At 40.3% G+C, this 22,332-nt stretch overlaps 1 protein-coding gene across 1 annotated transcript; it reads left to right on the top strand.

The window, feature by feature from the left end:
• Positions 1-1,372: 1,372 nt before the first annotated feature.
• MCM4 (Minichromosome maintenance (MCM2/3/5) family protein) lies at positions 1,373-7,681 on the top strand. The gene is made up of 21 exons (XM_086485511.1): positions 1,373-1,812; positions 2,216-2,300; positions 2,741-2,905; positions 3,019-3,192; positions 3,355-3,409; positions 3,490-3,618; positions 3,705-3,786; positions 3,870-4,002; positions 4,125-4,196; positions 4,314-4,454; positions 4,551-4,664; positions 4,744-4,956; positions 5,046-5,144; positions 5,214-5,374; positions 5,526-5,622; positions 5,702-5,863; positions 5,955-6,035; positions 6,209-6,287; positions 6,876-7,012; positions 7,220-7,270; positions 7,353-7,681. Exons 1-21 carry the CDS (start codon positions 1,559-1,561, stop codon positions 7,425-7,427), a joined length of 2,559 nt encoding a protein of 852 aa, XP_086341637.1. The 5' UTR covers positions 1,373-1,558; the 3' UTR covers positions 7,428-7,681.
• The last annotated feature ends 14,651 nt before the right edge of the window (positions 7,682-22,332 follow it).

The following is a 22,332-nucleotide window of genomic DNA, read 5'->3' as shown; positions in this document are numbered from 1 at the left end:
ATGCGAAGTGAGGGCCTCTGTTTAGATGCAATCACCTATGCATGCATCTTGAAGGCATGTGGCTCTATACAAGGAAGCTCCTCAAGGCAATAAGCATATGCAAGGAGAAGGCCTTTCTCCAATGCAATCATCTATGGAAGCAAGCACCTATGCTAGCATCTTGAAAGACTTCGTAATATGCTAACATGGGTGAGAGAATTTATGATGAGAGTGCTAGTCAGTCACAAGCTATTCAGAAACAGGTTGTTCTTAGCAGGGATTTTCTTTATATGTGTGCCCTTACAATGTCTACAGAAAGGCAACAAATCCATTAACAACTCTAGAGAAGAAGCAATACTTGTGAAACACATCAAGCCGAATCACAAAAGCATGAGAAGTTCTCATGTCCGAACTGTCATCACTATTACAGATAAGCCCAACGTGGCTGTTTCAATATGAAAGACGTTGACATGGGTGAGAGAATTAATGATGAGATTACTAGTAACGGGCTGTTGCAAAAAATTATCGTGCTTCCTGTGATCTAGAGTGTGGATGTAAGATTTGTCCCACAGGGGTAGGGCCAGAAAGCTCTAATTCTCTTTCAACAGATGCGAAGCGAGGGCCTCTCTCCAGATGCAATCACGTATGCATGCATCTTGAAGGCATGTGGCCATACGCACGATGGCCAACATCATTGATGCAAAGAAGTGCATCAATGAGAGACATTCAATCCCGCGGTGAGTAAGCATTATCGTTTTTTGATTTTTGACACTGAGAACGTAGTTAATGAATGCACTGAAAATTGCATGCTGTCGTGGGAATGGCAGGTTCCCTCGTATTATAAAAATTGGGGAGGATTGTGCAAACTCCCCCATGTAAGGAGACTTGCATGTTTATTTAAAAAAAAAAACATGAAAATGGAACAACAAACAATTAATAACACTGTCATCTTGTATGATCACGAACATTGAGCTTGACAAAATTCTAACCCTCCTTGTGATTTTTTGCGAGGTACCCCTTTGAAGCACTACGATCGGTATCCCATTTTTGCAAAGAACGCCTCTGAACCACGACAATCGGTATCCCAAACACTCTCAGGTAAAAAAATCTAACACGCTTTGATGAAATCTCTCTCTGTGCTTTATTTTCTTTTGGATAAAAAACTCTCTCTCTCCTCTTCTTTTTGAAGTCTCTCCTTCCATTTAATAAATATCTTAGACATAAATTAATAGCATAAAATAAACATTTCTTTTTTCATTTGAGAAGTGCTGAAATAGCATATATAGTTTTCAAAATTTTACTTAATCTTAATTCGATAAGAACGCAGCTAACGAAGCACTCTAGTTGACATTCATCCTATATGCCACCGTAATTTATAGCTAGGACTTATATTCTATCCAGTGTGTACTTCCTTCTTTCGAGAGAGGCTCAGAGGTACAGAGAATTCCCGCCAAAACATTTTTTCCCGCCGAAGTGTGTGAAGTGCTATTGCTGCGAGCTAGGAGGAAGTGCGCATCGCAGAGGTGGATCTTCCCAAGCGAGCTAGAGAAACCATTTCCTCTCTCCGTACTGTCTATCTATGGCCAGATCCACAAGGTCCAACTCCTCATCGGGCGCGCCACCTTCCGCAAGGGAAGCTCCTCCATCGCCAGATTCAAGCCCCGCCCGACCTTCTCAGCAATCCTCTGATGTGGGTGAAGGCCGTCGCCCTCAGCAGCGCTCCACTTCAAACAGATCACGTCGTCGTTCTCGCAGTTCTGGCCCAGCCTCCTCTGGATACAGCTCTCCACTCGACTTAGGCACCCCTGCATCTTCTCAATTCACCAGAGGAACGTATCCTAGTCGCAATAAAGTTTAAACAGATGCTTGTGGGTGGGGATGGTGTTAGCACATGAGACTCCATGTACAGGGCGTGCATTGTGCTCACACTCTTATTCAGACAGAGATAGCTCTCTCTCTCTCTCTCTCTCTCTCTCTCTCTCTCACACACACACACACACACACACACACACACACACACACACACACACACACACACACACACACACACACACACACACACCGGTCACCTGCTAATCTCTAAATTTTGAGCTCAAACTTGATTCCATTGTCTCTGCACCCTTATTCATAGGGTGCGAGAGGTTGGGTCCTGCAAGATTTGTTTCGAGTTGCAATTGTTGTGTTGTGCGGCTCGTCTTCTCCTCATGTTGGTGCCTTAACCTTCTTTGGGTTTTAGACCTTCTTACCAGCGTAATGACTCAGGCATTCCAGCTTCCAACGGACGCCGCCCACAGCCAGCAACTCCTAGCAGCTACAGTGAGGTATGCCACCACCTTTCTTGAAAACGTCGTTGCATTTTCTCACTTTGAAACAAACAAAATTTAGCATCCAGTCATATTGATCACATTGGGGTTATTGGATAGGATTGTTCTGCCCTAGAGTCGTTGATGCCGTAGTTGCATACCAGCGTATTTAAAGTCACTAAGCATGGCCACAATTGTGTTGGATTACTGTTTAGCATATGGTTCACTCAGTTCAAAACATCAAAATGGCAAGCCTGGATCTGGCATGTTTTGAGGAATCTGGAGCATGTGGATCCACATGTCCAACTTGCTCAAGTAAAATAAAGAAGATGGAAAAGGGAGTGGAGTGTGCATTCTGAAGCTATTAGGGTTGCATATGGTGAATGACAGCTACGGATGCACGTAATTTGTGCCATTTTCCGAAACCAATGCCAAGTTAAAAGTAATTTTTCCATTAGGGCCGACCATCCTCGGAAGGTGACTTGGATGGAGCCCCCCCAACCTTAGTATGGGGAACAAATATTAGTGTGCAAGATGTCAATCAGGCGGTGCAAAGGTTTTTGAGAAACTACAGAGAGAAATCTACAGACTTGGAGGGAAAATATATCCAGCTTCTTGAACAGGTTGGTTCTTGCAGCTATTGCATTGTGCTGTATTTTTTCAAACACTTGAGTCAGACTCTGGCTTAGTTTGCAAGCTGTTTGTGTTTTGATGTTTCAATTTGTCATTTCTTTAGGTCATGGAACTGGAAGAGGACTCACTTAATGTTAATGCCCGAAACATACTCGAGTATGATGAGGATCTCTATGTAAAGATGGTCCGCTACCCCTTAGAGGTCCTTGCAATTTTTGACATTGTTCTCATGGATATGGCAGTACGCTTGCGACCTCTTTGGGAGAAGCACATACAGGTTTATGTCCTTCAACGCGTTGTTTTAATTGAGTGGTGGACCTTTTGTGTGTTTTTTGTACATTTTTGTGGATGGAGAACTGAAAACAACATATTCAGGCAATTTGGAATAGCAAAGATTATAGGTTTGGTAACTTGAACTCATCCAAGCTGGCCTTTGCAGGTCAGAATTTTCAACTTGAGGGACACAGTGAATATGAGAGATCTGAATCCATCTGGTATACTGCTTTGATCTTTGTAATGATCCATCCTCTGTCATCATTAGGGAAGGTCTCAATTTGGTCCTATTTTCTCACAGATATCGAGAAGATGGTCTCAGTAAAGGGCATGATAATTCGATGTAGCTCGATCATCCCCGAGATCAAAGAATCTTTTTTCCGATGCCTAGTGTGTGGCTATTCTCCTCCTCCATCTGGTGTAGACAGAGGCAAGTGAAAAGGTTGCGTCTAGTTATTGCCAGGTAGTCAATGCTGGGATGGTTGATTTCATGCTGTCTTCTGCCATCTGTTTTAGGGCGAGTCGAAGAGCCCACACGCTGCGGGCGACCGGAATGTGCTGCTTTAAATTCCATGGCTCTTATTCACAACAGATGCAGGTGAATCTATCATTATTTGTATGAATCTTGAGCTTAGTAAATGCCATCTACATACATGTCTGAGTGTGCTATTGGTTGTGTAGGTTTGCCGATAAACAGATAGTAAGGTTGCAGGAGACCCCTGATGCCATTCCAGAAGGTGAAACTCCCCACACTGTCAGCCTGCTAATGCATGACAGACTCGTGGATGCCGCAAAACCTGGAGATCGTGTTGAGGTGGGGTGCAAATTTAATTAACATCGTCCTTAACCGTATACACAAAGTGTTATCTCTTCTTGACACGACCCATCGCATACAACAGAAATTTTCTGATACAAGTCCTTTATTTGAGTTTGCAGATTACTGGGGTGTTTAGAGCAATGTCAATGCGTGTGGGACCTACCCAAAGAACCCTGAAATCCCTCTTTAAGGTGACTTTGTCTGTGAAGGATCTTATTTCCTACTATGAACATCCTAAAGGCTTGAGAAAGTGGTGTATTTGCTTTATTTTATTTTTCTTACGAAGTGACTCAACTATCTACTTGCAGACCTACATTGATTGTCTCCATCTGAAGAAAGCAGACAAGGGTCGAATGCAGGCAGAAGATCCTCTGGAACGTGATACTCAGAATGAGAACTATGCCTCTTTCCAGGAAGGTGACAGCTCGCCTCTCGAACACGAGGAGCAGGTAAAGGATCTAAGCTGGTTTTCATACTCTCGTGAGAAGGTTAGCTTCCCATTTGGCAAGATTGGCTTATGAACCTTTTGTATATCTTTAAATCAGATTCAAAAATTGAAGGAGCTTTCTAAGCTGCCGGATATCTATGAAAGACTCACAAGATCTCTAGCTCCAAGTATTTGGGAGCTTGAGGATATTAAGAAGGGGCTTCTATGTCAGGTGAGTTGCAGAGCCACATGATTTTTGACTAAAGAGAATAGAATGCTGTGGACTGGTGTAATTTTCTATTTTGCAACAGCTTTTTGGAGGGTCTGGCATAAAGCTGAAGTCTGGTGCATCATTTAGAGGTGACATGAATGTTTTATTGGTCGGAGATCCTGGAACAAGTAAATCTCAGCTGCTGCAGTATGTGCACAAACTTGCTCCAAGAGGCATTTACACCAGTGGGAGAGGATCTTCAGCAGTGGGATTAACAGCGTATGTAACCAAGGATCCTGAAACGGGCGAAACGGTATTGTCCTTAATTCTGGAATCCGTCCTATAATAGCTCTGTACCTTGGCAATGTCTCCTTTTTGAGATGTCATTGTTTCTTTGAGAAGGTACTTGAAAGTGGGGCTTTGGTGTTAAGTGATCGAGGAATCTGCTGCATAGATGAGTTTGACAAGATGTCAGAGAATGCTCGTAGCATGCTCCATGAGGTAATCCTTAACTATTTTTGGGAAGGTTTCTTAGTGTAGTGTAGTCGATGCTAAGTCCATCATGAACAGGTGATGGAGCAACAAACAGTGTCAGTGGCCAAGTCTGGAATAATAGCCACACTCAATGCAAGAACATCTGTGTTGGCTTGTGCTAATCCTAGTGGTTCCCGTTACAACCCGCGGATGTCTGTCATTGACAATATCCAACTGCCTCCGACTTTGTTGTCACGGTGAAATCTCGCCCCTGATTATATATGGATGATGTCAGTTCTTATTTTTAAAATTTGACACTGGGTCTTTGGGCTGTGATGCAAATACTTGGAAATGGCCCCATTGGTCTGATGTTTATTTCTGATGTCGTATATTTGTTTGGCTTGGCAGGTTTGACTTGATCTATTTGGTGTTGGATAAACCAGATGAACAGACAGACAGAAGGCTGGCCAGGCACTTGGTTGCTCTCCACTATGAAGACCCAGAGGTATAAAGACAGCCTGATTAGGCCTGACTTTTTAAAAACTTAAGCAAGGTCTAATCTGATTCCTAACATTTCCAATTAGGTTCGAACTCAACAAGCCTTGGATCTCCCCACCCTCACTGCCTATATTACATATGCACGACAACATGTACACCCCAAACTATCAGATGAAGCTGCAGAAGATCTTATTAGCGGCTATGTTGCCATGAGAAGGAAAGGGAACTTTCCTGGAAGTAGTAAAAAGGTTAATTCTCTGCCATATTTCTGTAAACATGCGATTCAAGTGCTTTGCACATGACACCCACTTTAATTTTGTGCTCTGCTTACCTTTGCAGGTCATAACCGCCACACCTCGGCAGCTTGAGTCATTGATTCGAATAAGTGAAGCTCTTGCACGAATCCGGTACTCCAATCAGGTATACTTTGAGTCTTCAGAAGTTTGCTCCTCAAGAATTGGTATCACATTCTCAAATTTATGTGATTCAGTTGACACATACTTGTGGAGTGTTTTGTTGTCGTGATCCAAAGGCTAAACAGCCACCATCAGCACATGAGATGTATTGAGTGTTTCGGGTATTCATCTCTGCAGGTTGAAAGATGTGATGCGGCTGAGGCTTTACGGCTGCTGGAGGTGGCCCTTCAACAGTCAGCCACTGATCACTCCACTGGTAAGACTGCACCTTGAGAACTTCTTTCTAGTATGTTTTTCATGTGGGAGTTGCCTCCATTATACTTTCAAGTAAGTTTTACATGCATGGTAGCCTCAGTTGTACTTGCTCTCGATGTTTATGATCTTAGCACAACGGCTAGCTTGGCAATGTCTACAGGTGCCTATAAGTACTTTCAATAGACTGTTGCTGTTCCCACTCTCCACAGCTGCATGTGTTTGAACTTTGTGATGAATATAACTTTTACATCTGCATTGAGAGTTTTGATCGTCAGTGAATCGTGCATTATGCTCAGCGGACGTTCATAATCATCTGGTCATCATTTTGTGACAAACCATTCACCATTGTGTACAATTGTAGCCTTTCTAGTTGAACAAGGCTTTACATGGCTATTTTACTAATGTACTTATAAAGAAATTGTCATCTTTAGTGCTGATATTGCATGGGCCTGAACATTGAAGCTCTTCTTGCTGGCAAAGCATGTGTGGTCTAAGGATTCCATAGACATGGCTCCTATTTCAACATCTTCTGATGCTTCCATGGGTTTGAAGCTTTTGTTGCTTCTAAAGCATGTGTGATTGTCATCAGGAACCATCGACATGGATCTTATCACAACAGGGGTTTCTGCCAGTGAACGTACCAGAAGGGCTAGTTTGGTAGCTGCTGTTCGCAACTTGGTTTTCGAAAAGATGCAAGCGGGAGGATCAACCATGAGATTGATGCAGGTAATAAGGTCATAGAAGCTTCTTGTGTGACATGTTAAACAAAATTGTCTTATCAAGGTTCAAGCTTTCGGTTATTTCTATTTTGCTAGTAAACACGGAATGGGCGTCTCTCTCTCTCTCTCTCTCTCTCACACACACACACACACACACACACAGCTATGTTATGCCAATGCGTGTACCAATTACTAGTGGGTTTTTGGTACGCAGTTGCTTGAAGAGCTGCGGAAGGAGAGTAGTGCAGAATTGAGTCTTCAAGATGTGAGCTAACAACCCTCCTCTCTCTCTCTCTCTCTCTCTCTCTCTGTGCGCATTTGCTGATGTTGGCCATTTTTTCTATCAGCTGCGAACTGCTCTAACCAATCTGGCTTCGGAGGGAGTGATCAGTTTTCAAGGAGATGGCATAAGAAGGTTGTAAGGCGCTTCCTTTTACACATTGTAAATTCACCCACACAAATCGAGCAATAGCGTATAGCTAGCTAGCACAAGAACCACTCGGGGATACTTGTACATTACTAGACAATGCCCACAAAGCAATGGCAGCCACATGGTGTAGCTTTTCTGAGTATATTCTTTCTGTATTTCATGCAATCATGTGTTTTGTATGCATTCAATGAAGTTGGATTAGTGACATTTCAAGCTTGTGAGCAGGGCTATAAAAATAAATTTCCCTAACCAGTGAAAATAAGGGCAAACTTGAATTCTCCCGGTTTTTAGGTCAAAATTTGAAGCTCTTGCCGGTAATTACACTAAAACTTGTGTAAATTTCTAACTAGGATTTTACTTGTTAAAATACATTGGACCTCTGTTTTTATCTGACATTGCTAGTGAGCCCGTATAATTGGGTAGTGACACATTTCAAGCTTATGAGCCCATATCATCAATGCAAACCCAAAAGCATCTTTGTCGTCTGCCTAGGTCTTTGCCACTTTTGGTTACTGCAAAATATACCACTATTGAAATCCGAGCAAAATGCACTAATGCAAAAACAAATGTTACACATTTAACAACCACCATATATTAAGAGGATGATATTTTGCTCCCATTCAAGGATGATTTTGCCTCGATCACATCACCTTAGAAGGCATTGATCTTGATGTATTTAACTGTCATTGAAGCGAGTCGTTAGATTAGTTATGTTTGCAAGGGTGAGAAATGTTAGATTAAACCCTATCTTCATTCTATGTATAATTCTCTCGTTCACATCGTTGTGGGAAACAATCTTGCACCTAGCATTTCATGTACATGTCACATGTAGTATACACTTGTCTTGAATCTTCTCATACGCACACAACACTTAGCCACATTTATTTGGATGCACTAGCATCTGCCATCTCTACTACTCGTATGTATCACTCCATCTATAAATGGAATTTCATTGTACAAATTCATTACCTTTCAATAAATATAATTTTTTGCATCCTTTTGTATAAATATTATCTAGTGTTGGCGTAGATTAAGATAGGTTTTATTATGAATGCGAGTAATAACTATCTGTCTTAATCGAGCCTTAACACTTAGAAGAGCATAATGTAAGGTTCATTTATTTATAGTTATTAAAGCACCTTGTTGTAAATATTATTTTATTATGTGTTTTTTCTTTGGTAGAGAGAACTAGTGCCCCACTCATCTCATGCTAAGTCGCAAATGGATGAAAAGTGCTTTGTTGCTCTTCATTTAATGAGAAAGAGAAGGTAATATTGTTGGTGCTCGTGAGCTTTCTTTATAGCCTTTCAGCTCGTATGTTCTCTTTGCTAAGCCAAAGCTTTAGAAGCCCGCCATCGATTCATACTCACTTGTTAACCCCATTGATGATTGCAACCCTCTTGGATGAGTGATTTTTATGAAATGTAAAGCTTTTAGATGGTTACAATTGTCACAACTAGTCAAAAACTGTGCTAGAGAATATAGCTATGACCATGCTACAAAGCATTTGTGTAAAAATGGTTATGCCTTGTAATGTATGCGAGGCACCAACTTTTTATTGCCATAGGATGGGCATTTTTAAGATTCTTTGAGAAATTGTTAGCGTCAATGGTGAATGGAGGAGAAATCTTCGGTGAGGACTATGCCTCATCATTCATCTTTCCCACTTGGGACCATCGTCTCATTGTGGCATCATGTTGCGGAGATCCAAGATTGAGCTTCATGTCATTATCGTGAGTTGCGGACTGTCCGAGGTCTTATATAAATATTTTTGTGGATGATTTCACAATATATGTATTTGAAGAAGAGGATTTGTACCTATATGTGTCGGTCCATTCATTTGTACCTATATGTGGATGATTTCACAATATATGTATTTGAAGAAGAGGATTTGTACCTATACTTATCCTAATGCTAGCATGGTTGCTTGATATGCACGATGCATGTGATTGGTTAGGATGTAGGGTTCCAATCGAATGCAAGCTTGAGCTACAATGAGGGGTCGGCCACAACAAGCTGGGGGTGTGCTTGGGGGGTATACTCTCTCTCACACACACTCACATGCTCATTCTCACTTGGCAAAGTGCAAGAACTCCATCTCCTTCTCCAAGCTTGTTGAGAAGTTGAGAGTCCATACCAACACTCTTAATTATGGAATGCAAATCCAAGCAAGAGCCATGCTTCAATGCACATGTACACACACACACACACACACACACACACACACACACACACACACACACACACACACACACATGCTCAATCTCACTTGGCAAAGCGCAAAAGTTCCATCTCCTTCTCCAAGCTTGTTGAGAAGTTGAGAGCCTACACCAACACTCTTGATTATGTAATGCACATCCAACCAAGAGCCATGCTTCAATGCTTAAGCTTACCATCTTCTTCATCATCATTATTATGCTATTAGGCTATGCTATTATGCAACAAGAGTGATGATAAGTGAGGAACTATTTCTTTCTCAGATGTTACTTCTTCTTCCTTTTGCCTACCCTCATTCCCCGCTAGCTCTCTCCACCTTCAAAGGTGTTTGAGGCCTTGGGACTGAGGCCATGGATGGTTAATGCTTTTACAAATTTTATGTTATGCTCGTGATGCGTGAAGCTTTCCATCTTCATTGCATCACTTAGGTCACAAGGAACACAAAGATTGTATTGTACCAAGTCTCTCTTTATGGGAGAATCTATGATACAAAAGCCTATTGGAGGGGGGCCGACTACACATAAATTCGATCCATTATTGTTTTCATGTTCTCTGATTCTTTCTCTTGCAAAAGTATTGTTCATGCCAAGTTAATTAAGTATATTGGTTGTGTTGCTACCGCTAATTAAGTTCACCCTCTATGTTCTCAAAGTAGTCTCATAAAAATGCTCACTAGAATTCTCTTATTTTTTCTATTCTCAATGTTCATAGGCCATTTCCATTACATTGGTATCAGAGCTATTGATTTCTCTTTTCTTACTTAAGAAGAGAGGTCCTTAAGTTGTCCATGAAAGGTTACATGTTCATTGCAATAGGGTAAGTGGGACATGGATCTATTATCTTGGTTGAAAAGGACTTAGTTCGAGGTACACTGTTGGGAACTATGGTCTTAATAATGGAGTTTCTCGAGGCCTGCCTTTCGCTTAACCATTATTGAGCTACTAGCAAGCTCAACAGGAACCATAATCAACCGAGCAATGTTAGACCCTATTCACTAGTCTTTGAAATCAACAATCTCTAAACCATGGGTGTGGCTGTTCGAGAACTAGTTTTCAAAGGGAAAGAAGAGTAGCGACTAAGGTTTTTGAGGGTACTAAAGCACAAATAAAGTTATACATAAGTTTAATTAGCATGGCTGACAATAACCAAGAGAGTAGAATGAATATTGAAAACTTTGATTTTACACATAAAGATGCTAATGATGATGCCCCCATGTTTGTTAATTATCTTGTTACTAGGTTGCAACAAGCTATGGGCAACTCTGTTTTGCAAGCCAAAGTTACTCAACAACTTCGTGCTTATCGGATTTTCCCTTCCTCTCCAAGACGAGAGAGAGCTTAGGAGGCTTCTTCATGAGACTCCCAAAAGAAGACTTTCTCTTATAAGAGAGGATGAATCCAAAGAACAAGAGAAATGAATCACTAAGTTCCTCTGAAGATATGGCTCCACGAAGACGGTGGTCTAGACAATCGCCAACTCCTCCCAAGAGGAAACGACCAACCCATAGTCCTTCTCCTCGTCACTCCGAAGGGGAAGAGAGGAAACAAAGGAAGAAAAAGGCAAGAAATATGTCACCCTCTTCTCCTTCTTCTTCACCTTCCTCCTCTTTCGACGAAAGCAACATCTATTCTCCTAGAGAATACAAGAGGAGAGGACATCGCAAATCCTACCCTACATGGAGAAGTCCCAAAAGCTTAAGAAGTTCAAAGAGGGAGAAAAAAGTATCTCTTTTCTCACTTATGATGGCACCTTTGGTGCTACCGACAAAGTATTGGCCTTCATCCAATAATTTTAATGCGGCCTTTGGAGACGAAGGCTTCACAAAGTCCTTCAAGCTACGTCATGTAGCTATGCACTTCGAGAAATCTGCTCGTTAGTGGTGGGCTAGCCTTTGTGGCAACAACGAAGCCCCAAAGACATGGGAAACTCTACGAGTTTTCATCATGAAGCAATTTCTTGCAAGTGATGCAAAGGACAAAGTGCTTACCGAATGGCGGAGTGGTGGAGTTTGAAGCTGCTCTCTCCAACGAGTCTATCCACAAATATGTGAATAAATTTTGGGATTTACATCTCAAGGCTATTGTCTTTCAAAAGATAGACTTCGTCGAGCAAAAGCAACAATTCTATGTGGATTACTTGAAGAAATGATCGAGTATGTCAACTCCCAACGGCCTGGTTCTATCATCGAAGTAATCCACCATACTACGGTTGCTTTGCGCATCAATTTCCAATGAGGGGCTAAAAGGAATACCAAGCCCATGGAAAACAAAGATCGAAATGATGCAAAGGAGAAGAACAATGCTCAAAACTCTTCCCAATGCAATTCCAATAACAACAACAACAAAAATCGGTCAAAGGAGAAGGGAGTTTACAAAGGTAAAAATAAACTTTCTCCTGAAGAGCTAGAAACTTTTCGTAAGGACCACAAATGCTTTAAGTGTAGGGAGCAAGGATATGGCTCCCATCGTTCTTGCCCCAAAAGAAATGCTCGCAATGAGACTCCTAGAGCTTCCACGATCGAAGCTCCAAAAGAGAATGCTCATTGCAAAGGATCACGTCTCTCCTATGCTTGGGGAAAGGTAAGGGAGCATGATGCCTTCATCCTGTTTGACCCTGGCTCTACTCACAATTTATCTCCGAAGTTGGCCACCAAGTTAGGCATTCAAGCTCATGAGATGGAAGATGTAGTTGTAGCCGATGGAGCCTTCAAGGGGCAAGAAGCTGCAGTTACTCCCTTGATTGGGAAATTGAGGCTTCATGTCCAAGGCTATGTTGACAAAGAAGATTTCTTCATCCCTACTCTCAAGCATGAAGATGTCATCCTAGGGGCACCATGGTTTGATCGTATGGTTGTTAATGTAAAGTTCCTTTATATTTCAAGTATAGGGAAAAGAACATGTACATTGATGCAAATGAGCCTAGTCGTACCATACCCCTTGTAAATTCTCCTACTTTTGACAAATCAATGAAAAGCTCAGTTTTTGCGTACATGATTTCTGTCAAACAATTCATAAAAGGTCCTAATGTTTTATCAAATGAAGATGGTAGGAATCAAGAAGAGTTAGATTTGTCAAATTTTCTAAATGGATTCCAAGATGTTTTTATTGATGATATCCCTATGGACTTACCTCCAAAACGAGGGGATGATTATCGAATTGAGCTCCTACAGGAAACTCACCGCCTAACAAGCCTTCTTATTGAGTTTCCCAAGCTCAAAAAGAGGAGATTATGAGGTGAGTACAAGAATTGGTAGACAAAGGGATGGTGAGGCCTAGCTCCTCTCCCTTTTGTTCTCCAGTCCTTTTAGTGCAAAAGAAAGATGGTACATACTGCATGTGTGTGGACTATCGAGCACTAAACCATATCACTATCAAAAACAGATTTCCCGTATCGTGGGTCCAAAGATCTGTTTGATAAGCTACAAGGTTCGACCTACTTTAGTAGGATTGACCTTGAAAGTGGCCATCATCAAATAAGGATAGTGAATGAAGATATTGTAAAGATCGTGTTCCTTACAACGTTTGGTCTTTATGAATATCTTATCATGCCTTTTGGTTTGACAAATGCTCCAACCACGTTCAATCGTTTAATTGAGAACATCTTTAGATGCTACCGTAAATTCATTGGAGTGTTCTTTCTTGATGATATCATCATCTACTCCAAGTCCTTGGAGGAGCACAAGCAACATCTCCAAGTAATTTTTCAAGCATTGAGGGAGAACAAGCTTTTTCTCAACCAAAAGAAAAGATAAATTTTCCTTCAAGAGATTCAATACTTAGGTCATATTATCTCTCAAGATGGTATCCATATGGATCCATCAAAGTTAGACGTAATAAAAGCATGGCCTGATCCAACATCCATCATGTCAGATAGAGATCCTAGAATGACCAGTAATTTGGAAAGGTCTCTTTAAAAATCTAGGTACAAGATTGAATTCCTCTTTGGCCTATCACCCACAAACGGATGGCCAAATGTTAGCAGTAAGCTACTCCATGTAACAGTTTTTGGAAGCTTCATTGTAAAAACACTTATTCTTTTGATAAATCGAGAATATTGTAACTCCTATTTAACTAGTAGATAGAGCTCCTAGATAATTAGTTTTTGACCTAAGAAACCTTGGCTAAGGTATAAAAGCAAACTTTGTAAAGCTTTAAATATATTTTTGGATAATGGAATACACAGCGTGAACTTATGATGCTCTCCTCTCTCCTTATTCTGCTTCTATCTCCCTTGTTGATTGTCACATTGCAGTGTTGTCTGTTGTGCTGCAACCACATGTAAGAGCTCTATGCATTGACGTAAACATATCATGATAAATCGTACATTTGATGTCGCTGATCCGTGGCCTAAATTTCATCATAAGTAGGAATCTAAGCTAGGAAATGATCAGAAATGACTAGGTCAAAATCTCTATACTATCAATAATCGTATTTTTTGCCACTTATTGAAAGTGAGATTTGAGACCATAAGCATGTGTGCTTAGGTATTATATATTTTTCCTAGAAGTTTTATAGCATTAGGATGTCATTTGACATTGTAATGATCATGGTTTGCTTACCGATTAGCGAGTAGCTTTTAATGACTTAGGTCATTTGAGTGTAGCTTGAGTTAAATGCAAGTTGTTGACAATTATGCTCATAGTTCTCACTATGTTTGCAATAAGATAAGAGTGAGGTTAGGAAGCCCACCCACATTTGGCGCCGCTGTTGGGGAACGAGTAGAGCTAAACTAGGAAAAACAAGAGCGTCTAATATAAGTGTCCTTTAACTTCCTCTAGGATCACCTAGAGTGAAACTTTCTCTTTAAAATCGCATAGCTTAAGAGTGTTGTCTTTTTCTGTGTAGAGGTAGCTCGGGAGTAGATTGTACTTGCTAAGTACCTTGTAGGATTAGGTTGGAATTTTGAGAATGATTGATGGACAAGACAAGTCTTAAGATCAATGCTTAGAAAACCATAAAAACAAAAAACAAGTGTTTGTGGATACCTTCCACAACCCAATTGCAGTAGAACCTAGGAGTAGGGTAAGCATAATCCAAGGTGGATCTCAAATCATTGCTCACTCCAAAAGAATCATCTGTGAGTTGTTTATGTGAAGTTACAGAATTTCATGTCTACGGCTTGAAACAACATCAAAAGACTGTCAACCACTGAAACCAGTTGGAGATTGTGCTCATAAAAGTTGTATGAACCAATGGGTAATCATAAGGATGCATTCGAGGTAAGTTTTCAAGAGTTGACAAAAACTCAGATTATTTACATTTTCTTGAGAATTAAGGCCAAATTAAGTTTTGACTTGAATTAGAGACTTAAAACATGTCACAAAAAGACTGATTATTGTAAAAATTGTTCATTTTAGGCCAAATGTAAATAATCGTGATTATTTACATTTGGATCAAATTGATCAAGATTGATACTAGAGACTCTATGCATGATTACAAACATCTTTTGTGAAGGATCATAGAGTTTGAATCACAAAACAGACCAAAAACTTAGAAAAAATTGAAGTCTGTATTGTTTGTCAAGAAATTATGTATGGCTTAAATAATTTGCTTCAATTTTCATGAAACTTGGCTCAGAGGCTAATCTTGAAGTGTTTCATCAGTGTGTAGCATCAAATGTCTAGAAAGATGTCAAGATTTGCTAGATGTGAATAATCGCGATTATTAGCATTTATCCCAAATCAGAGTGTTTTTGGTCAAATGGCAGTACCACATGCTTAGGCATGTTGTATTGAGCACTCACATTAAATTTGATAAAAGTTGGATCTTTAAAGTAAAAATTGTGGCTAGTTTTGTAAAGACAATCTGTGGACACAAAATTGTTGACAAATTGAGCAGGGTTTATCTAAACTTTGTGAAACTTTGCTAGGGAGATTAAGTTGAGTTGCTTTACCTGTTTGTATCATCAACTTGGCAAAAAAAAGGCTAAAAAGTCCCAGAAGTAAATAATCGCGATTATTTACATTTGCCCCAGACTTGAGATTTTTTGCAAAATTGAGTATACCACTGGGTTAAGCACATCAAGTAGACTACTCATATCAAGTTTGGTGAAATTTGGATCACAAAGGTGAGATCTAAGTCAGATTCTTGAAAACTGAGTCTACGAACACTAACAATTGGTATCTTGGACAAATCTTGTTCAAACTCAAAGAAACTTGTCCAGAGACTACAACAAGGTGTCTATATGGCAAAACAAGTCTAAAAAGTCACTGGTTAGGTCTGGGTTCCGTCGGATCAACATTAATACATGATAACTCAGTTTCCACGTTGCAGATTAGTCCTTTAACTCTTTGCAAGGGTAGAATTTGGAAATATCATTTGCTGACTCACTTAGCTCAGATTGAAGTGATATACACAGACCAATCACAATAGTTAGCAAAAATTGTACAGTCTTGGAGAGAAAATAGCTAACTTGGTTAAAATTGTCACACAGGAACCAGGTTGCAGGCAAAGAATTGGGAGCTTGATAGGAGCTCAGTTCAAGTCAAGTGAAAAAACGAATAACAATCCAATCCGCTGGTAAGTACTCTATCCAGGGCTTAACAATTCTATATGAACCTTAGATCTGGTCGTACACTAGTTGATCGGCGGGTCAACAACACGATATAACTCAATTTTTGTACCAAAGCCTTATTTTTTGAGAGTTATGGAATGCTGAGGATTATGATTATAAACATCATTTATAATAAGTAGATAGTTTAGTTGCAAAAGGTGGGGTGCAATGGCACTTCCAGATTGTAAATACCAAGCCATCTAACCCCTCAAACTCTATTTTTGGTTTACCTAAGGTAGCCTTAGTATATAAGGTACCTAGGTCATTTTTGTAAAAAGAACTTTATCATAATTATAATTTTTAAGTTACAGTCGACTGTGTGTGAGAGAGGAAGAGAGAGAGAACGCGAGCTTTATCCAGGCGCTACTTCCCACTCGTTCATGACATATGGAGACCCGACTGCACCATCACGTTAGCCTTATCAAGAGCTACGCGACGACGCCAAGTATTCCTCATAGAACGGAGCGAACACACTTGCGTATCTACAAGCTATTTGTGGTCGTAAGTATATCAAACAATGTCTGTTTTTTGCGTGTAAGTAGTCGTTCGAATCGTAGTGACATAAGCTACGCATAGGTACCCATATATTTCAATTTGGGGCACTTTCAAAATTCAACTTTGTCTTTATACACGTTTTTTGCAGATGGGCCTAGAGCTAGGGTTTTGAGTGTAGAGGCTTTGGAACATGTGTATCCTAGTGAGGGGATGGTGTTCCTTAAGTTTCATACGATTCTAGTATGATTTGATGGGTTTCCTTCCGTTGTGTGTATGTGGGTAGGTAGTGTAATTGAGAGTAGTGAGATTCTAGATTGTGGTTTAGTTGGCCTTCCAGAGTGTTGTATGTGTAGGATGGTCTCAGCCTGACAAGCTAAAGAGATTTCCTCCGTGTGCCTATCGTGTCATCTGTGTCCTCGATTGACATTATATTGATCTAGGTTGAGTTGCATGCACTTTATGGGTGGTGCAATTCGCTCCCGCAACATTGGCGCCATTGCCGGGGATACAAGGACTTAGGTAGGTATTCCTACTAACACTCGTGTCATGGTTGCTTGCTTTAGTTTCGGCTAAAGAAAGCATTTTTCTTAAGTGGATCCAGAAGAGGTTATTCCGAGATCAAGTGGATAGCCAGGCAGCGTGTGTCTTGCCGAGGGTCTGTGACTAGGTAGATTTTGTAAGGATTTGTAGATTAGAGTAGTTGTTGGTGGTCGAGTGGTTTGTGAGGTGATAAAAGCATTTGCTAGTCCGTGTGTGGCCATGAAGTGTTTTTCTACTCATAGATGCAAAACCCCATATGATTTGTAGGAGTAGCTTTAGGTAAGTAATCTGATTTTGATCTACAACTATTCATCATCAATTTATTTGCTGAAGTGCTTGTTTGCATTTAAAATCACTAAAAAGTCTGCTTTTGAGGAAGAAAAAGCAATATACAGCTTTTTGTTGACATTTTTGCATGAATGATTGGTGTTGAGCATATAAGAGGGCATGTGCAAGAGTTGACTGTACAAAAACTGCAATTTTGTAAACTTGGACATTATACATGTATAATGTCTCAAGGGGTATCTGGAGACAAAAATTGAAAAATGTAACTGTACCAGTGTGTACAGAATGGGGGTTTTATCCTAAGTACACATTGAAAATAGAGTTTTGACCAACTTGGGAGACCCAAAAAAGATAGAGTCTCGAAAGTGGGAAAAAGAGAAACTTGTGATTTTGAGCATATTTTTGCATGAAAATTGGTAGAAGTGCTTGAAAACCAATGCTAGAGGCTTGGGGATGCCTATGAATGAATTCTGTTCAAAAATTCATCAACAGACATCATACGGTATGATGTCTGAGGGGTGATTATGGCAGCAATTTTGAACTTTTGACATTATACTCATCTTCTGCATGTTGTATTGAGCACATACACGAAATTTCATATCATTTGGGCTTAGAGATTGAAAACTGGGGGGATTTTACGCTTTTGGGGATTTCCTTATCAAAAGTGATGATTTTGTGCATTTTTTACATCCAAAATTTGTTGTGAGCACATATTCTTGTTCTACACACTAAGGGGCACCTCTGGTAGAAACAGAAGTTCATTCTGATCACCTAGACATCATACACGTATGATATCTTAGAGGCCAGATCTGGGGTCAAAAGTTACATCTGAGTGCACCCTTGTGATCTATAGCATTTAGGAAGCATCTATGCCAAATTTCATCAAATTTGAAGCAATTTTGGGCTTGCAAAGACCATAAGATGTATCTAGGTAAGTGAATGCTTGTATTGGCCATATCTTGCACAAAAAGTGTTCAAATTCAATTTTGAATCTTGCTGTGAGTTGACAGTGTAGTGAGGAACCTCTGGAGTGAAATTCACTTCATTCTGACCAGTTAGATATTATACGGGTATGATGTCTAAGAGGCACTTTTAGAGACCAAAAGTGAGATATTAGCATACCAAGGTGTTAAGGACCACAAGACAAGCTCCCATACCAAATTTTGTCAAAATCTGAGCACACAGACTTTATACGCGTATGATGTCTCAAGGCAAGATCTGAAAGTCAAATTTCACCTTTGACCACATAGGGGGTTGGGAAATGATGTGTTAAGCTTGCTTGCAAAATTTCAACTCATTTGGACACATACTTTTTCATTTAAAGAGATTTTACAGATACAAGAAGGTAAAGGTGAAAAAGTGGTGATTTTGAGCAATTTTGATATCCAAAATTTATTGTGATTACAAATTCTTGTTGTATGCATCAAGGATTACCTTGGGTAGAAATATAAGTGAATTTTGAGCGAGTAGACATCATACACGTATGATGTCTCATAGGCTAGATTTGGGTCAAATCAGACATTTGAGTATACCTCAGTGTCCTAGAGCATAAAAGAAGTCCCTAGACAAAACTTCATTGCATTTTGGAGCTCATTTGAGCTTGTAAAGGCCAGAAGACAGATCTAGGCAGATTCATGCATGTATTGATCATTACTTGCCCCAGAAATTTCCAAATTGAATTCTCAAAGTTGCTGAGAGTTGCCCAAGTGATAAAGATCCTGTGGAGTAAAAATCACTTGATTTGGCCAAAGTAGACATCATACGCATATGATGTCTCTAGCCCTAATTCGGAGGTGAAAACTCAAATTGAGCTTCTAGAAGTGTTAAGCACTATAAAGTAAGACTAATGACCAAGTTTCAACAAATTTGGGTCACATTTGGTCAAGATACAAGCAAAAATCCTTGATCATGAAACTGTTTTGAGTGTTGTTTCAAGTGCAGTTCACCAAAATTGCTCTAACTTATGATAGACAACTCCAAATTGAATCAGGTATAGCTAGGAGAAAAGCTTGCGGGCATTTTCCCACGTTTCCTAAAGCCAAACTTTTAGGGTACCTAGAATTAGTTTCTAGAGACCAAAAGAGTCACGAATTCTTGACTTCTGAGAGACGTGATCAAGGGCAAAAAGGGATAAGTTTCACTAAGCAAAGGTGCATATTAAGGACTATCTTGAGAGTATTGAGTGGGCTTGACATTAAGAAAGCTCATATCATCAGGATGGAAAGCCAATCTACCGATCCTCTTGTAGATAATGACCAGAGGTATGGCAAGCCAAGTTAGAAGTGATGAAATGCCAATCTATGGTTGCATCTCCGCACAACCATGGTGGCAGTGTAGCTGGTCTTGTGTCAAAATGTGTTGAAATGCCAATTTATCCACATTTTGACACAAGCCCAGCTACATTGCCACCATGGCTATACCCATATGAAGCCATAGAACATTACTTTTATAGTGGACATTTGGTCAATGAAGGACCACAAATATCTCACCAAGCATGAGAATTCCTACGAGAATTCCAAGAAGGGAGCCACTTGAATTCCCTTCTAGAGCGATAACAAGAGATGAAATGATCACAGAGATGGTAGACATGCCTCCTCAAGTGAATCTGCCTAATGGACCATGGCTGTACCCAGATGCAACCATAGAGCATGAATTTTATAGAGGTGGAATTAAGGTCACAACAATACCATATGTACCATCACCACCCCCTATAACTTACTCCTATCCAAATCAGAGTAGAACCTTGAGAAGATATGATACTGAGAGTGACACATCTTCTCAGAGGAGTGATTCACCAAGAACCCAACCCACAATAAATCCATATGTATCTAGTGAGCAAATTAAGCTTATAGAAGGATTAGCTCAAAGACTTGCTCCTCTAGTTAAATCTGACCTCCAAGAACCTCTATGGTGCAAAATTGAGAGAAAATGGACAAACCATACGAGAGAAGAGTGTAACTATAGCATGGAAAATGCTAGGGAGAGGTATGTACAACCTATTCCAGTAGCATCTACTCCACCTAGATATGATATGGAATGCGCTGGGTCCAGTAGGAGTTGCAAGACCACATCATGTCTTAGTACAACAACCTCCACTACTAGGTGCTAGAATGCCTATAGACATGAGATATACGCAAATGATGGAACCATCCAACAAACAAGCGTTGGTACTAGATACAATGTATTATAACAACCAAAGTGGATACTTCCCTTCACAACGACAGAAGATGAGAGAAACGCATGGAGTGGTGAGGCCGGCACAATCTCCACTTCTTGCGTTTCGACCTGAAGAAAGAAGATACGAGATTGACAAAAGGACATTGTGATTCATTGCAAATAGAGGCTTAGCTAGGTCAAAGCCAGTTCATAGCCAAGAGGAATTGGAAGAAGAAGCTCCTCAACTAGAGACAGATTGTCACAAGGCCGTGACAACCACTTGGTCAAACAATGTCCTCAGACAACAGAGATCACACAAGTAAATACCTATTGTGTAGACTGTGGTGTCATTCACTTGATCCCTGACTGTCCAAAACACCCAAATTGAGTCGTAAGATCACAATGAATGTCTCTAGAATTGTTCAGCTACCCAGAAGCTCGAAAAATGAAAACGGCGTACTAGTTCAAGTAGTTGCGAGAGCGCAAGCAAGCACAAAAGAAAGTTGGTAAGAAGCCAGAGACAGAGAAAAATGGAAACTGTTGCGAGTCTAGAGATGAATGAGCCAAGGACAGACGCACCTAGTCAAAAAACCAAGAGCAAACAAAATAGTTGGAAAGCTAGAAAGGCTAGGATGAAAGCACGTAGGGAATGAGAGCAAAAATCCATGGCTGAGAAGCTTACCCAAGCTGAAGAGAAGATAAGACAACATGAGGACCTTCTCTTTCACAAATGTCTCAACCTCCAGAAGAACCATCCACAGATGAGAAACCGAGAAGTGCTAGTTTGGGAGGATCAGTATTGGTAGAAAATGTTAATGAGCCATTAAATGCCCTCCTAAAAGCCCATGAAACATAGCTCAAAAACAACCAAACCCAAGAATAGAGGTGGATGACATATCCATGTGTGGAACTAGGAAAGGACATACTTGAAATATGCAAGAAAGTGATTATAACAGTCTAAGATTTACTAGAACCACAAGTTGGAAAACCTGAGGGTGTGATCCCTTTCCCACCTGCATCAGTAATACCACTAAACCAGGAACGAAAAGAGCTAGATTCCAGTCATGAGCATGGACAAAAAAGCCCCTCAAACTCTATTTTTGGTTGACCTAAGGTAGCCTTAGTGTATAAGGTACCTAGGTCATTTTTGTAAAAAGAACTTTATCATAATCATAAGTTTTATGCTCCCATCGACTATGTGTGAGAGAGGAAGAGAGAGAGATCGTGAGCTTCATCCTGGTGCTACTCCCCCGCTCGTTCATGACATTGGAGATTCGAGTGTGAACCAAGGTGATCAATTGGGCACTATCTTTGAAGAAGTCCTAGACACTTATTCCGATTCAGCATCTGTACTGTCCTATTCGATCGAGTCAGGAACTGGAACAACAATGCGATATAAGCACATACTCACCTTTTATAAGACTAACGTCCATGAAGCTCAGGTTTACCTGGATCCTAATGAAGAGTATGCCATTTTCATTGATGACCGTGACATCGAGTTTGAAGAGTAAATAAGGACAAACAAACAAGGAAAAATGTATAGGATAAAAACGGGACTCAATATGTAAAAGATGAAAATCCTGATGTGATAGACAAATGGTGGTTAGAAGTGAATACAATAATTTTGGATATGGCAGCAAAAGAAGGTCCAC

This window comes from Adiantum capillus-veneris, chromosome 16 (assembly GCF_014529385.1).
Source record: "Adiantum capillus-veneris isolate H3 chromosome 16, ASM1452938v2, whole genome shotgun sequence".
NCBI classification, from domain to species: domain Eukaryota; kingdom Viridiplantae; phylum Streptophyta; class Polypodiopsida; order Polypodiales; family Pteridaceae; genus Adiantum; species Adiantum capillus-veneris.
The sequence above is the reverse complement of the archived record's forward strand: the minus strand, read 5'-3'. Positions and strand labels throughout refer to the sequence as shown.

Excerpts from the sequence above, each read along its gene's own strand:
- MCM4 (XM_086485511.1), top strand. The coding sequence starts at position 1,559 with ATGGCCAGATCCACAAGGTCCAACTCCTCATCGGGCGCGCCACCTTCC. Across the intron at positions 6,036-6,208 it reads GAATCCGGTACTCCAATCAG|GTTGAAAGATGTGATGCGGC; the intron begins GTATACTTTGAG and ends TCATCTCTGCAG. Across the intron at positions 6,288-6,875 it reads AGCCACTGATCACTCCACTG|GAACCATCGACATGGATCTT; the intron begins GTAAGACTGCAC and ends GATTGTCATCAG.